At 40.3% G+C, this 16,521-nt stretch overlaps 1 protein-coding gene across 3 annotated transcripts in view; it reads left to right on the forward strand.

The window, feature by feature from the left end:
• KDM5A (lysine demethylase 5A) overlaps nt 1-16,521 on the forward strand; it is an 84,964-nt gene that overhangs the window by 49,697 nt on the left and 18,746 nt on the right. For 2 of the 3 annotated variants that reach the window (XM_081247967.1, XM_081247969.1), the window contains 7 exons: nt 53-191; nt 2,825-3,004; nt 4,539-4,700; nt 6,357-6,908; nt 7,292-7,435; nt 14,171-14,330; nt 15,211-15,431. In XM_081247967.1, the coding sequence (XP_081104093.1) occupies nt 53-191; nt 2,825-3,004; nt 4,539-4,700; nt 6,357-6,908; nt 7,292-7,435; nt 14,171-14,330; nt 15,211-15,431 (1,558 nt within the window). The remainder of the gene's footprint in view (nt 1-52; nt 192-2,824; nt 3,005-4,538; nt 4,701-6,356; nt 6,909-7,291; nt 7,436-14,170; nt 14,331-15,210; nt 15,432-16,521) is intronic. The other variant, XM_081247968.1, reaches the window with a different exon arrangement.

The raw sequence follows: 16,521 nt of genomic DNA on the forward strand, positions 1-16,521 counted from the left end.
TAGTAGTTTGACTTTTCCTCATGCATCCACCCTATTTTTGTGTTTTTTTAAGACCACGGCACAGTGTGGCAAGTTTAGAAAGCATCGTGAATGAAGCTAAGAACATTCCAGCCTTTCTACCCAATGTGTTGTCCCTGAAAGAAGCCTTACAAAAGGCTCGAGAATGGACAACTAAAGTGGAAGCTATTCAGGTAAAGAGCCTTTTGAATTGTCCTACCGTTCAGGTAATGCTGTCTCATAGATGAATCCTTTAAGCCTTTAATTCTTAGAATAGAATAACTATACTAAAATAATTATGTACTTAAAATTCACTTGTTTTTCCATCTGATTTTTATTTCAGAATATATATTACCTGTTTAAACTTTACTTGTTTCTGTTGACTCCCTGCTATGAAAGATGACAGAATTAGCCATTTAGTTAATGCTTAGCAGTAGGAGTTTATTTCCTGCTGTGTTCTTTGACTTGTTTGCCATGTACACCAATTACTGTTTTTTTTAATTGAAGTATAGTTAATTTACAGTGTTATACTAGTTTCAAGTGTACAGCAGAGTGATTCAGTTATACATATATTTGTATTCTTTCTCAGATTCTTTTCCATTATAGGTTAGTACCAGATATTGAGTATAGTTCCCTGTGCTATAGAGTAGGTCCTTGTTGTTTACTTATTTTATATATAGTAGTGTGTATATGTTAATCCCAAACTCCTAATTTATTCCCCCCACTCCACCCTGCTGTCCCCCAACTACTTTTAAAATAAGTGGCAGAAAAAGAAAATGAAATCAACATTTACTGAACCCCACAATACTCTTGGTACTCTTCTGGTTGTTTGGGAGTAGAAATGTAAGGGAAGGGTGTAAAGATAGAACCCTGGACCTCAAAATTGCATATTCTAGTTGGCGAGACATACATCATACATCTGTAGTTCAAAACAAAGAGTTAAGTGTTAGATAGAGATGAAAGTGTGCTTGAATACATAATTTTTCTTCTGAATTACAAAACCATTAAGCAGCATTTACCGTATTGAGTATGTAAATACTGTTTATTGTAGAACTACACTGAAAGAAACAGGAAGCCAACTCTCCCCCTAAACTGCTGGCCTTAGAAAGAGTATTCTAAGTGTCAAGTTCTAATGACTTCTCTTTTACTTTCTTTTCAGTTGACTTTTTCTGAGACCTGCTTAACTGCTACTCTTTCTGTTCTGTTTTTTAAAATTATCTATTTTCATCAGGATAGCTCCTCTGTTTGTTTCATCTTCGACCTATTTCAGGCAGTTGGTTGTTCTCAGATGACTGATAGTCCTTAGTTGGCTGCTTTTGACTGAAGGACCGAGCCTGCAAGTAGAGGTAGCTGTCATGGTTTTCCTGTGTGATTATAGAGGACTGTTCCTCACCAAGCTCTTCCCTTCAGTGGGAGGACTGGCTTGTCAGCTCTAAGAGAGTGGACAGCTTCTGCTGCCCTTTAGGGTACACGCCTGGGCGAGGCTGTCTATGTCTGGGCTTAGCCAGAAGGTATTCTATAGTCAGATGGCTGTAGTTGGGCACGAAAGGGAGTAGTAGTACATATGATATTTCTTGAGCCTGTCTGTATCTGAGCTTTCTTTTCTCTTTCAATTATTCTCTTCTCTGTCTATTCTTATCCTAGTATCATAGTGATTTAATGATACCATTATAATATCTCTTATGGCTAGAACCTTCTCATTATTCTTTTTAAAAATTGGACTTAAGTTTCTTGTCTTTCTGTTTCATTGTAACTTCTAAAATGGATATATAGGCAAATATGTCAGTTAATACGTGAGAAGTAACTATTGGCATGTCAATTTAGCACGAAACACTATGCCTTTCCTTCATAGCTTCTGAATAGTGATGAATGTTATGGGGATATACACAGTTTCTTATAGGAAAGGTTACGTGTTCTGTCTGCTGGGGGATTGATGCACTCTGAGCTGTCATGCTGAATTATTGTCTGCAGGCTGCCAACCTACTACTTCTGATATTCTTGCCAAGTCCCTGGAATGGATTACTCGTTAACTCTCACTTCCTGTAATGATTCAGTTATTTGGTGAATTTAAAGCCGTATAAATTCGAAAGACAATAATCACTTCATTACGTGGAAATATTGAAACATTGTGACTTAGAAGGAAAATATCCATTCTTGTTTGTGTTTGTAGGACATAAAATGGAGGTGGTTATCAGAACTAAAATACTGCTCTGTAGTAGTTGGAAAAATTGTGAAAGACTTTGAAACAGGCAGACGAGATTACTGATGCCCTTTCTGTAGAACGGTGGATGTTGTTTAGCGAACCATCCAGGATTATTTGATTCTAGGAGTGTATGCCTTAGACTTTCTTTGACCAAGCTATTTTACAACTCTCTCAGTTGTTTAAAAATGATAGTAATGTGAATTAGTCTGTAGAAAAGCAATTAAATTTGTAAGGAACAAATGATTTTCCACACTGTAGAAAAGATGATTCCATTGACGGGTATGATATTAAATACCTGTTTCCATCTACTAGCAAATTCCTTTCCTCATTCCTAATTGCATTTATATATGTTTGTTTTTAGATTGTCCTTTGAACTAGTTTTTACATCTCACTGGGTCCCTTGTTAATTAATAAAACAAAAATCTTTGACTGTGAATTTACGCAAACTTTTTTTAAAGGACGTTGGAAGGCTCTGTTAATTCAAGAGATATTGATACAGTTAGGTTCAAAGAATAATATTTAATGAAAAAATTAACGCTAAGGTCTTTGTGAGGTCTACCAACAATATATCGCCAGACTTCCTAAGAGATTGCAAATTGTGTAAGGATGCCCTTTGTTCTCCAGAGTGGCAGCAATTATGCTTACTTGGAGCAGCTGGAAAGCTTATCTGCTAAAGGCCGCCCTCTCCCTGTGCGTCTTGATGCGTTGCCCCAGGTGGAGTCACAAGTGGCGGCAGCACGGGCCTGGAGAGAACGGACTGGGAGGACCTTTCTTAAGAAGAATTCCAGCCACACGTTGCTCCAGGTGAGGGGCGGTTTACTTTATGTGTGTGCACTTCAGCACCCTCATCAGAAGTTGCTGATTTAATACCTGAGGTGAGGGTTGTTTTCAGTTTATCTGGTCATGGTTACACAGGTGATTCCGTTTTGGGTAATATCAGATGTTGACCAGTAATCTGGAACCTTGGGCAGACTTGTTTCCAGTTCATCTATGTCTAGAAAAAGAAGTCAGCCTGATCTTATCTCTGCTGTTATAATGGACTCTGTCACTGAAAGATCTTATTTCTCAGAGGCACAAACTAAAAAAAAAAGCTTTTTTAATTGAAGTATAGTTGATTTACAATGTTGTGTTAGTTTCTGGTGTATAGCAAAGTGATTCATTTATACATATATATTCTAAATTGATTGATTGATTGGTGGCTGCGTTGGGTCTTCCTTGCTGTGAGTGGGCTTTTCTCTAGTTGTGGCAAGCGGGGGCTACTCTTCACTGTGGTGCGCTGGCTTCTCGTTGCTGTGGCTTCTCTTGCTGCGGAGCACAGGCTCTAGGCACGCAGGCTTCAGTAGTTGTGGCTCACGGGCTCAGTAGTTGTGGCTCGTGGGCTCTAGAGTGCAGGCTCAGTAGTTGTGGCGCATGGGCTTAGTTGCTCTGAGGCATGTGGGATCTTCCCGGACCAGGAATCAAACCTGTGTCCCCTGCGTTGGCAGGAGGATTCTTAACCACTGCGCCACCAGGGAAGTCCCACAAGTATATATTCTTTTTCAGATTCTTTTCCATTATAGGTTATTACAAGATGCTGAATATAGTTCCCTGTGCTATACAGTAGGACCTTGTTGTTTATCTATTTTATATACAGGTAGTATGTGTCTGTTAATCCCAAGCTCCTAATTTATCCCTCCCCCCACCTCTTCCCTTTGGTAACCATAGGTTTGTTTTCTATGTTTGTGAGTCTGTGTCTGTCTTGTAAATAAGTTCATTTGTATCATTTTTTTAGATTCCACATAGAAGTGATATCATAATATTTGTCTTTCCCTGTCTTTCTTCACTTAGTATGATAATCTCTAGGTCCATCCGTGTTGCAGCAAATGGCATTATTTCATTCTTTTTGATGGCTGAGTAATATTCCATTGTATGTATGTACCACATCTTCTTCACCCATTCCTGTTGATGGACACTTAGGTTGCTTCCGTGTCTTGGCTGTTGTGAATAGCGAGAAGCACAGATTTCAATACTCAGTACCCTTTTCATGTTGAACAGTTGAACATAGTAGTTAAGAGCATAGACTTTGGAGTAAGGTATTTTCCTGTTTGAGGACTGACTTCCTAGTGCTAACCCTGTGTCTGTGGGCAAGTTGTTGCCTTTCTGGTTTCCCTCGTTTGTACAGTGCCGATAATACCACCTACTTCAGAGGCTTGTTGGGAGTTTTGAATTAGATAATGCATATGAAGTTCATAAGAACATGTCTAGGACATGTGAGTGGTCAGTAAGTGGTTCATTTTATTTTCAGTTTTGAGATTTTTTTTTTAAACCAGAGCTCCATATTTGGTTTTATTTTTTGTAGGTGCTTAGTCCCCGAACTGACATTGGTATTTATGGGAGTGGAAAAAATAGAAGGAAAAAAGTAAAAGAACTAATAGAAAAAGAAAAAGAAAAGGATCTGGACCTTGAACCTCTGAGTGATCTGGAGGAGGGATTGGAGGAAACCAGAGATACAGCCACAGTGGTAAGAAATTATGTAGTGCATCTTGAATTTGCTTGGTGAATACAGAATTCTGTGAAGATATTAGCGGAATCACTGTTTTTTAATGTTCTTAACTATTTTTATTTTTGTGTACTTTTATCTTTGGCTTTATGGTTATACATATTTCACATCTTTTTTCATATTTGGAATCAAAGAATATAAAAAGTTTACTGTTCTCTCTCCCTAACATTGGCTTTTCCGTCTCTCTTCTTTATTGTTATTTTAATAGTCATCTAATATTCCATCAAATTATCCATAATTTTCTGATATTGACCATTTTTGTTGTTACTAGGAGTTCGCTGTTGTGGATAATAGCAAAGTGAACTTCTTTGTATAGCCTTTTCCTTTTTTTCAAATCATTTTCCTACAGTTGACTCTTAGGAATGGGATTACTGGGCTAGAATTTCAGAGCATTTGGTGCTTAGTGCTATTGTGCTTTTCAAAGGACTCACACCAGCTGACTGACAGCAGCTGCTATTTGCAGTGTCTACCTCTTCTGGTAGCATTCATTAGTATAGTGAGTGTGCAATAAGATGTTTGTAGCTACTTAAAATTGTGGGTTTTATTGGAGAGTAGGAGGAATATGTTACAATTACAAGGAGACTGAGGAGGTAGAAAATAAAAGGAGTTTGGGCGATATGTAGTAGTAGTGACTCGCGTAGACTAAGTGACTTCACATGGCTCTTCCTGCCTACAAATGACCCCGTTTCGAGGCCAATGGAAGTAATTTCTTGTTAGAGAGCCTGCCTAATAAGTTAGTCTTGCCAGAAAAATAGCACTGGACATTATTTCAGAATTGCTTCAAAGCTGCCAGAGTTTAAAAAGAAAATGCCCTGACAATATTCATAATAATTAAATTTTGTTATTATATACTTTTTTGAAATGAGTTACTTAAAACCTTGTTATAATTAGTCATCAGGCTTTGTTATTCTTCTTCTACATAAGTTGGAAAGTCCTAGAAAGAAATAAAAATCAATTTGTATCAAACTTTCCCCCAGAGAATGAATTACAAGGGGATGAGGAGTCAGTATTGATTGAATATTTAGCTTGTGCCAGGCACCAGGTTAGGCATTCCATATGTTATCTTATTTAATCCTTAAAACAGCAAAAAGAGGTTAGTAGTGGTCTCATTTTTCGGAAAACTGAGATTCAGAAAACTTGTAACCCGGATCAGGGGTCTGTTAAGTGCAAGAGCCAGGCCTCCTACCAAGGCTGCTTGATTTCACGGCGCACCATCTTTCTGCTGCGCCCTGTAGAAGAATTACAAAGTACTCTACTGATGCGAATTGTGAGTACTTGTGGATTCTGCAGGTGAGGAATGTTTGCCTAGAAACTGTCACGCTGCCCCAAATTTTAAGACATTGCTGATTTTTTTTTTAAAAAAGGACAATGCTTTGGACTTCCCTGGCAGTCCAGTGGTTAAGACTCTGTGTATCCAGTGCAGGGGGGCGGGTTCGATCCCTCGTCGGGGAACTAAGATCCCACATGCTGTGCAGCGTGGCCAAAAAAAAAAAAAAAAAAAAAAGTTCTCTGTCACCGTGAGGCTACAACATGGAGGTGATCCCTTAGCCTTGAAGATTTGGTACTTCTGGAGTATTTTGCAGTGACTCCCTTCACTTAAATGTTTGTTGTACACAGGTGGCAGTTTTCAAAGAACGGGAGCAAAAAGAGATTGAAGCCATGCATTCCCTCAGAGCAGCCAACCTAGCCAAGATGACAATGGTAGACCGCATAGAAGAAGTAAAATTTTGCATTTGCCGCAAGACAGCGAGTGGGTTTATGCTCCAGTGTGAGCTCTGCAAAGACTGGTTTCATAACAGCTGTGTTCCTCTTCCTAAGTCAAGTTCCCAGAAGAAAGGGTCTAGCTGGCAGGCCAAAGAAGTAAAATTCCTTTGCCCTCTCTGTATGCGGTCTCGAAGACCGAGGCTAGAGACTATTCTGTCCCTCCTGGTATCCCTTCAGAAGTTGCCTGTACGGCTGCCCGAAGGAGAGGCCCTTCAGTGTTTGACAGAACGTGCAATGAGTTGGCAGGACAGGGCCCGGCAAGCCCTGGCCACAGATGAGCTGTCCTCTGCCCTGGCCAAGCTCTCTGTGTTGAGCCAGCGGATGGTGGAGCAGGCAGCTCGGGAGAAAACTGAAAAGATCATCAGCGCAGAGCTCCAAAAGGCCGCTGCCAATCCAGACTTACAGGCAAGTTTAGAATTTTCTTTTTTTTCCTGTTTCATGGGATAATATTTGCCAGCGTGTAAGTAGTAAATCAAATCTATCTTACCAGTAGATTAGGAAAATAACAGTAAGTTGCTAGCAACTATATTACACATAATTTCCTCTTGGCATGTACGCCCATAGGATTTTCTTTGGGTATATACGTAAGGTCGTTTCAGTGAAGTATTACCTGGAAATATCATTCAGGTGGACCTTAGCGTTATAATCAAATAATTTGATCTGTACTAACTTGAATTCTGTTAGCCAGTTTGCAAGTTCGTTACGTTTTGGTGGTCTTAAGCGTACATTAATTACTCATGTTTTTTCAGTGTGTCTCTCTGCTCATCTTGGGATTGCTTGTTGTTTAGGGACACTTACCTAGTTTCCAGCAGTCTGCTTTTAACCGGGTGGTGAGCAGTGTATCTTCTTCCCCTCGGCAAACGGTGGACTATGATGATGAAGAGACAGATTCTGATGAAGACATTCGGGAGACATATGGCTATGACATGAAGGTAATTACAGGGACAGGCTGTGTGGGTACGTACTTGATCACTGAGTTTGTTAAAAAAGCTGTTGAACACTGGTGTTTGAAGGCTGAAAGTGGAAGAGAAAGCTAGTCATCTGTCTATCCTAGTTTATGGTGATAGCATTTTTTCAGTGCTCCAAAAAAAATATAGATTGATGAAACTCAATTTTTTTTTAAAGGATGGAAGTGTTTAAAATCTGTATTTATTTTCCTCACCCTGTGGCTTAGAGGGACTAGAAAAATGATATATTTAAGTTATTGAAAACTTTCGTGGCTGATTTCATTGTTTTTTCCTTTGGGTTGTTAAAGTCTCTGTAGTTTTAAGAATCCCATTCTAGCTTTGCTTCGAGTCTTTTTCTCTGATCTCCTATCTGAATGGTGCTAGACAGCATGTCATATTCAGGGGTGGGTTATACTTGGGCCCATGGTTTGAATTTGTGGAGTTACAGTCACAGTTAGAACAAAGTATTTGCCCTCAATATGATTGTTTTGATAATGACATCACACTGGGATGAAGGGAAGGTTTTGTGTTGGATCCTTTTGGCCTTTTATTGTTGTTTTGTGTCAGGCCCAAGACCTTTGTCTTCTGTCTAGTAATAACATCATGATCTAGGCAGACACTCTGCCAGCTTACAGTTAATCTCTTGATCTGTTTTGTATTATTCCTTGTTGAGCTAATGTTTAGCATCTGTGCCTGTAACCGGGGAGTTCGTACTCTGATGTGTGAAAAAACTAGGGTGTATTCTCTTCCCAGTCTGTTCACTGTCTTTTCCTTTGTCTTTTCAGCATACTAGGTAAGCTCATTCTTAGAGCATGAATACCATCAGCATTAGAACTCCTAGGATATAAAGTTAAACCATCCATCATAGATGCTTGTAAATTACCCGCTGGAAGATGTTTTTCTCAAGATAAAAATGGATCAAGGGGATGCTTTAATGAGGGAATTTTTAAAACTTACATGAATTAAAGACTTGAGAAAAGTTGAAACTTGAATTAGCATTTAAAATAAGGTTCTAAGTGACTTCCCTGGTGGCGCAGTGGTTAAGAATCCACCTGCCAGGGCTTCCCTGGTGGCGCAGTGGTTGAGAGTCTGCCTGCCAATGCAGGGGACACGGGTTCGTGCCCCGGTCCGGGAAGATCCCACATGCCGCGGAGCGGCTAGGCCCGTGATCCATGGCCGCTGAGCCTGCGCGTCCGGAGCCTGTGCTCCGCAACGGGAGAGGCCACAACAGTGAGAGGCCCACGTACAGCAAAAAAAAAAAAAAAAAAAAAAAAGAATCCACCTGCCAATGCAGGGGACATGGGTTTGAGCCCTGGTCTGAGAAGATCCCACATGCTGTGGAGCAACTAAGCCCGTGTGCCACAACTACTGAGCCTGTGCTCTAGAGCCTGTGAGCCACAACTACTGAGCCCACGTGCCACAACTACTTAAGCCTGCGCACTCCAGGGCCCGTGCTCTGCAACAAAGAGAAGCCACTGCAATGAGAAGCCTGCGCACGGCAAGAAAGAGTAGCCCCCGCTCGCAGCAACTAGAGAAAGCCCGTGTGCAGCAACGAAGACACAATGCAGCCGAAAATAAAATTAATTAATTAATTAATTACCAAAAATACCAAAAAAATAATAATAAGGTTCCTAAGCACCTTGTTATCCTTGCGGTTAATGACCATCTTTATTTATAAAGTTGGTAGAATGACCAGGAGCAGCTGAAAGGGAATGCTGCCCACGCCACGTATAAGTTAGCCAGTACTAGAATTGCCTGTTTGCCGTGGCTTAGAGGCCCTCAGTACCTGGGTTGTTATCTTTCTAGCACATTAGGTATCAGCCAGCACTCTAGAATTGCTAAACAGGATGGACTTCGCTTGGAAGCAGATTGGTAACCTATGAAAACAAAACATCACAAGTATTATATGATTTCAAGGGCTAGGGATCAAAGCAGTGGTTGATACGGTTGTATGGAGTAGTCCTCTGTTTGCAAAATATATATGGGTGTCTTAGCTTACAATCTGAGGAGAGGGTGTTGGAAGGGTAGAAAGATAAAGATTATGGATTTTATAATGTTAGTGTATTTGACAGCTTAGGACAGTGGAAGAATGGCGGCAAGACATGGTAATTCAAGGTCAAATTTACCTTGACGGCGGTAATCTTTGCACTAAAAAAATTATACTCTTGAGGATTTTCCTACAGCTCAAGCACCGATTGTGTAATGAAAATCTTATTTGCCAGTTTATTTGCAGTTGGCTTGGTGATTTTTCCCTTTATATCATCTCCCCTGCTTGTGACCATGAAGTCATCCTTAAAATAGTTCAAACTTAATATCTTTGCTAGGATGAAGAGCCCCTGCTGGTTTAGGAAGAAGAGTAGGTAATTATAAAGAAAAATAAAATCAGTCATTTAATCCTAGTTATCATAGCGTTGAAATGTTTAAAACAGACAGTTTGTGCTTTGCATTGTTTGATTACTTCATTTTGCATGTGATACCCTGTGATCACTAAAATAATCGGAGCAAGCAATTCAAGAAACTCGTTACTTAGGAAAATATATATTTAATGAAACGAAGTCTGTCACAGGTGTTTTGTGATTGTGTCTGGGATAACCTTTCAGATATTCATATGATTATTTCCTTTTAAGGCATAGTGTTTACCTTTACTGGAACTGTCTGTCCATATTACAGTTTATATTTTTCAAATGCATACATGTGTACAATTACACACCAGAAAGGAGGGTATAAAATAGTAGTAGGTATTATCTCCCAGGAAGTTCTTTTTTTATCCTGGTAGTTGCTTAATTTACAGAAAGGTAAGTTAAGCAGTTGGATTCTTTCATTTTTTTTCTTCTCTATGCTTGTTAACACTTGGGTGGCTTGAGCTTTGGTGGAAATACAGTAAGTCCTCTATATACGATCCTTCAAGTTGCAAACTTTGAAAGATGTGAACGTGCATTTGCATATCCGGTCACCTAAGTTTGTTCACGTGTCTGGCGTACATTGTCACATGTGTGACAGCTAAGCCCGCACATGGGCTTAGTTGCTCCGCGGCATTTGGGATCTACAAGTGGTTGTGCTTTTGTGTACTTTACTGTATAGTACTGTATAGAGTACAGTAGTACAGTATCTTTATTTCAAGCCCAGGATGTCCAGAAACAAGCGTAAAAGCTGGTACTACTGTACTTCTCAAGGTACTGTATTTTAAAAAGGTACTGTAAGATTAAAAATGTTTTTTTGTGTGTTTGTTTTTTATGTATTTGTGTGAAAAGTGTTATAAGCCTATTACAGTACAGTACTGTATAGCCGATTGTGTTAGTTGGGTACCTAGGCTAACTTTGTTGGACTTACGAACAAATTGGACTTAGGAAGGTGCTCTCGGAACAGAACTCGTTCGTATGTAGGGGACTTACTGTAGAGTAGATTTTGTCTGAGACTTTAGTCCTGCTAATATCAGATAAGGTGGAGTGACAGATCTGTGTGTGAAACACATTTCTCACTGAGAAGCCATTCCTCCTTTCTTGCATATTTGCTATTAGTGGGACTGAACTGTAATTTTCCTTCTTAGGAAGAGTAATTTGTTTAAGCTTGCTGTTATCAGTGGTTTTACCTTCAGCCTATCTGTGTCTTTATATTTAAAATGTGTCTTTTGTAGACAGCACATGTGGTAGGGTTCTTTTTGGTGTGTCATTCTGCATATATATGCGTTTGTAAAATACATAGTTAAATCTTGGTTTTTAGGCAGTATTACAATCTCTGTCTTTTAATTGGGGGTGTTCATTTACATTTAATGTAATTGTTGACATGGTTGGATTTAAGTTGACCATCTTTATTTTTCATTTTTTTCTGTTTTTGTTCCTCTGTTGCTTTTTCCTGCCTTCTTTTGGGTTAATGGACAATTTTTTTAAGGTTTCATTTTATTTCCTTTATTGGCTTCTTACCTATACCCCTTTTTATTTTTTTCAGTGATTGCTCTGGGGCTAACAGTGCCTCCTTAACTTACCAAAGTCAATGAGTACTTCTTCATATTTCATACTTCACCCTGGGGAAGTAATTTTTTTTTAAATTTATTTTTACCTATCTTTACTTTCCATCATTATTTTCTATGTATGTATCTATCTATTTATTTATGGCTGCCTTGGGTCTTTGTTGCTGCGCGCGGGCTTTCTCTAGTTGTGGCGAGCGGGGGCTACTCTTCGTTGCAGTGCATGGGCTTCTCATTGTGGTGGCTTCTCTTTGTTGCGGAGCACGGGCTCTAGGTGCGCGGGCTTCAGTAGTTGTGGCACGGGCTCTAGAGCGCAGGCTGAGTACTGTGGCGCACGGGCTTAGTTTGCTCTGCAGCATGTGGGATCTTCCCGGACCAGGGCTCACACCTGTGTCCTCTGCATTGGCAGACGGTTTCTTAACCACTGCACCACCAGGGAACCAGGGAAATCCTCAATCATTATTTTCTGATCACTTTCCTTCCTAGTTAGGAAGCTTAACAGAAAGTTTCCTGCATGAGTTACAATGAAGTGAGTAGAGTCAAGGTTAGAAAAAAAAACACTGCAGTCAGTGAGATGACGCATCTGGGGACTGCAGTAGGCGAGTACTAAAGTACTCTCCTAATCTGTTGCCTTTTAAGACTTAAATTCTTCAATAGGAAATAAGACTTACATGAACTGCGCTGTTCCTGAATTCTCAGTGAGTGACACTGTCTTCCAGAATCTTTTTATGAAACCTTTTAAGTATCCTGTTTCATTAAGGATAGGCTCGTGATAACAATAGACCTTCCTCCCATGCACCCTACAAAGAAAATCAGATGTTACGTTAGTCATTGAGCTGTTGTCTCTCGTCTCCTAAGCTACTCATTTCTACTCTGCTAGGTGATGCTAGGTCTGGGACTCTACACCAGGGCTTGGTAAACTTTTTCTGTAGAGTAATACATGTATATATTAGCATACATTATATGTAGTGATATTCTATAGGTATATAATGTAAAGTAAATATTTTGGGCTTTGCAAGCCATATTTGGTCTCTGTTACACCTTCTCCTCCTTAGTCTTTTTTTTTTTTTAACTAACAACTCTTTAAAAATGCAAAAATTATTGTTAGCTCACGCTCCAAACAAAAAAATAGGCAGCCAACTGGGTTTGGCCTGCAGGCTGTGGTTTGCCAACCCCTGCTCTACACATTTATCCTTTGCCTGCTGCCCTCCCCCTCCCCCCGCCAGCAAAGGGCATTAGAGAACATTAAAAGGCCTGCGCAGTGAGAAGGGAGTTGATCCTTCCCCTGTTTTATTCCCCATTCCTGTCATCATTGAACTACAATTGTTTTTCATTTGGGGGGGGGGCTTTTGTTTGATTTTTGTTTTTTGACCCTGGCAGTGGCAACTGGTTCCAATTTCTAGTTGATGTTTTTTTCACACTCCAGAAGCCAGCCATACTGTGTTCTATTAGGGATAGCAGGACCAGCACTTCCTCCTCAGAGGTCTGTGTCCCCACTCTGCAGGCCCCTTCTCTGAGCTTCTTGGTTCTAATAACCCCACTTCTTTTCTCTGTTACCTCAACCCTTAGGGATGGCAACTCTTTTCTTGCAGTCGCCTTAGTGTTACTTTGGTGTTTCTGTTTTGCCTTTTCAAGACTTTAATGTACATTTAATGAGTTCACTTTATTAAATTCTCCTTGTTGAACTTCCTGTGATTTCTGTCTGCCTGATTGCACTGTGACCGTTGAAGCTGTACTTGTGGGTTATTCTCTCCTAACTGCAGGGGAGGATCGTCTGAGCCCTAATTAGACTTGTCAGAATTGTATAGCTCGAATACTGTCAGGCTCTTTATTATATTAAGAGCAGTTGGTAAGCATCTAGGTTTGAAAACCTTTAGAGAGGATTAAATAATTTGTGTCCTTAAGATGTCACATCTAAACCTTTATTCCCCTCCTAAGTCCATTTTATTTTTTCTTAAAGGGTCAAAGTTCCTTAACTTGTGGCTACAGGAGTTTTTATGAGTTGTATGTAGAAAGTTGATTATGTAATCGTAATTTTCTTGTAGGTTTATTATCTCTGAGGATTACTTTTTTTTTTTTTTGCGGTACGCGGGCCTCTCACTGTTGTGGCCTCTCCCGCTGTGGAGCACAGGCTCCGGACGCGCAGGCCCAGCAGCCACGGCTCACAGGCCAGCCGCTCTGTGACATGTGGGATCCTCCCGGACTGGGGCACGAACCCGTGTCCCCTGCATCGGCACGCGGACTCTCAACCACTGCGCCACCAGGGAAGCCCTGAGGATTACTTTTGAGCTTTACTCTTTCCCTTTTGGCTTGAAAAACTGGTGTGTTCAGGGCTTCCCTGGTGGTGCAGTGGTTGAGAGTCTGCCTGCCGATGCAGGGGACACGGGTTCGTGCCCCAGTCCGGGAGGATCCCACATGCCGCGGAGCGGCTGGGCCCGTGGGCCGTGGCTGCTGAGCCTGAATGTCCGGAGCCTGTGCTCCGCAACGGGAGAGGCCACGACAGTGAGAGGCCCGCGTACTGCAAAAAAAAAAAAAAAAAAAAAAAAAAAAAACTGGTGTGTTCTGTTTTTTTCCCCAATGGACATTTTCTGTCTCACTAAATACCATATATTTAATTTTAAGATCTTTTATTTATTTATTTTTTTAATATATATACTGTGTTATATTAGAAACTTTAACCTGAAAGCCTGTATTTAGATTCTTGTCACGGGATAAGTTGTTTCTAATTCTCCATACCCGCTTCGTTTCTTCTGCAGGACACAGCCAGTGTGAAGTCCTCCAGCAGTCTGGAGCCCAGCCTTTTTTGTGATGAAGAGATTCCCATCAAGTCCGAGGAGGTGGTCACGCACATGTGGACGGCACCCTCCTTCTGTGCTGAGCATGCTTATTCGTCTGCTTCTAAGAGCTGTTCTCAAGGTATTACGGCCCTTGGTAGTGGTATGGAGAAGAGAAGCCTGAAACCATACTGAATCTCTCTTTCAGTACAAATCCTGGCAGTGAAATGCCATAGAACCTGAAAATATGCAACTTTGGAAAAGCCAGTCTCTGTTAGCATTTTTCTGTGATTAGGTCATAACCTGAAAATTTCCGTAGAATTATTGAATCCTAATTAGAAGGACTTCAGAGGCCATCTGGTCCCATTCTAGTCCCATTTTATTTTTATCAAATCCCTGATAGGTAGTTATTTATCCTCTATTTGTTTATTACCGGTTGTTGAGGGACTTGCTGCTTTTTAAGAATATTCATTCTGGTTTTGGAAAGCTTTGTTAGTTTTTCATCCCTTGGTAAATAATTTCTCTATTATGTTCACTTTCTTTGTCCCTAGTGAAAATAAGTCAGACTGCTTTAGGTCACACCTCTGGAAAAAGGAGAGTATTTCTCTCTTCACAGTAAAATTCAGGATTTTATGGAACAGCATATTATTGCTGTTTGTTAAGTAGATATTATTCATATGGGGCAGTTATATGCTTAGTCTTTTGGTATTCTCTGAAATGGAGAGAGCATGGGATAGGAGATTCTCTCCCATTCCCCTTCCCCTCCAGTCACAAGGTAAAGAATCAATAAGGAACCTGTTTTTTTACTCTAAACCAGGTTTTTAGAGTGGTCATTAGAATTCTAGGTCTTTCTGTTCTGTATTTTAAAAAATTTTTATTTTCACTTTCATACTGATGCAGTGAACCCAAACTTCTAAATTAAATGTTGGAGGAGGGGGGACCATTCTTCTAAACATTTACTTTCAAAACATTACATTTTTTCAATAGTTTTCATTATTTTTGTCTTATCTTTTGGGGGAAAGGTTCTAGCACCCCAAGGAAACAACCTCGGAAGAGCCCTCTGGTGCCCCGTAGTTTGGAGCCTCCGGTGCTAGAGTTATCGCCTGGAGCTAAAGCCCAGCTGGAAGAACTTATGATGGTTGGAGATCTCCTGGAGGTGTCTCTGGATGAGACTCAACACATATGGCGGATTTTGCAGGCCACACACCCACCCTCTGAAGACAGATTCCTGCATATCATGGAGGTATGGCTTTGAAGCTTACTTACAGTGGTTTTAAAACCAATTAGAATGTCCAGGTTCCTTGGAGGTACCACAGATTGCCACAAGGGGTGGCTGGGTGGGTAGTACTCTGATTGTCCTTTCTCATTAAGCCAAAGTAGTTCTGCTTTGTGGTTTTCTTTATTGAGATTTTATGTAATAATCAATTTTTAAAAAGGCCATTTCTGCCGAAAAGAAAGGGGGGTACTGTAATTCACAAGTTGAGAACAACTTCCTTAGCCCAGACTTACACTGGTGAAAGGCCCAGAAGTTAGGCAGGGGGCAATATAGTGGTTGAAACAGGAAGCAAGGGAATGGTTAAATAGAAGTGGATTGGGAGGGGGAGTCCACATACATTTATACAATTTACACACTTTTATACAATTTTAAATCACACAGTTTCTTATTTATACAGTTTATACATGTTGTTCTATCCATGATCTCATTCATCCTCACCATAATCCTGAGGGGGAGGGGGAAAGGATAGACATGGCGAGTATTTAGCTCATTCTACCTGTGAAGAAAGTAAGGGTCAGAGACGTAGAAACTTGCCTGAGGTCACACATGGAGTAAAAACAGAGACCTGGGTTCTCTCTCTGGCATTAGACTCCAGTATCCTTTTCATTATTCTTTTCCATGACTGTTTCCATGAGGCGGAAGGTACACTGTCAGCAGCAGTTGACATGGATACGCGTGGTGCACTGTGGTTTGTCTTTGGTTTAGAAATCAGACTGAGGGTGCCTAACTTAGATAGTATTTTCCAGTCGCAGAGCATTTTCTTCACATCCGTTACCTCATCTGATCTTTATTTTACATATAAGGAAACACAAAGTGTTGAGAAGTTAAATATCTTATTCAAGATATGATAGACTTAAGACACTTGTGACCCAGTGTTCTTTACGAATTTGCAGATTCTGAGTTCCTGTCAAAGATATTCCAGTATCAAATCTGTGGGAAAATAAATTCTCAAGTGTTATTTCTTAAGTAATTATCAAGCTTATGTTTTTCAATATTTCTTTTTCTACCTTACCCCTTGTTCTTTCTGTTACTAGACACACTTTTACTATTAAAATCT

This window comes from Mesoplodon bidens (genome assembly GCF_964165515.1).
Source record: "Mesoplodon bidens genome assembly, chromosome: 11".
Classification (NCBI taxonomy): Eukaryota; Metazoa; Chordata; class Mammalia; order Artiodactyla; family Ziphiidae; genus Mesoplodon; species Mesoplodon bidens.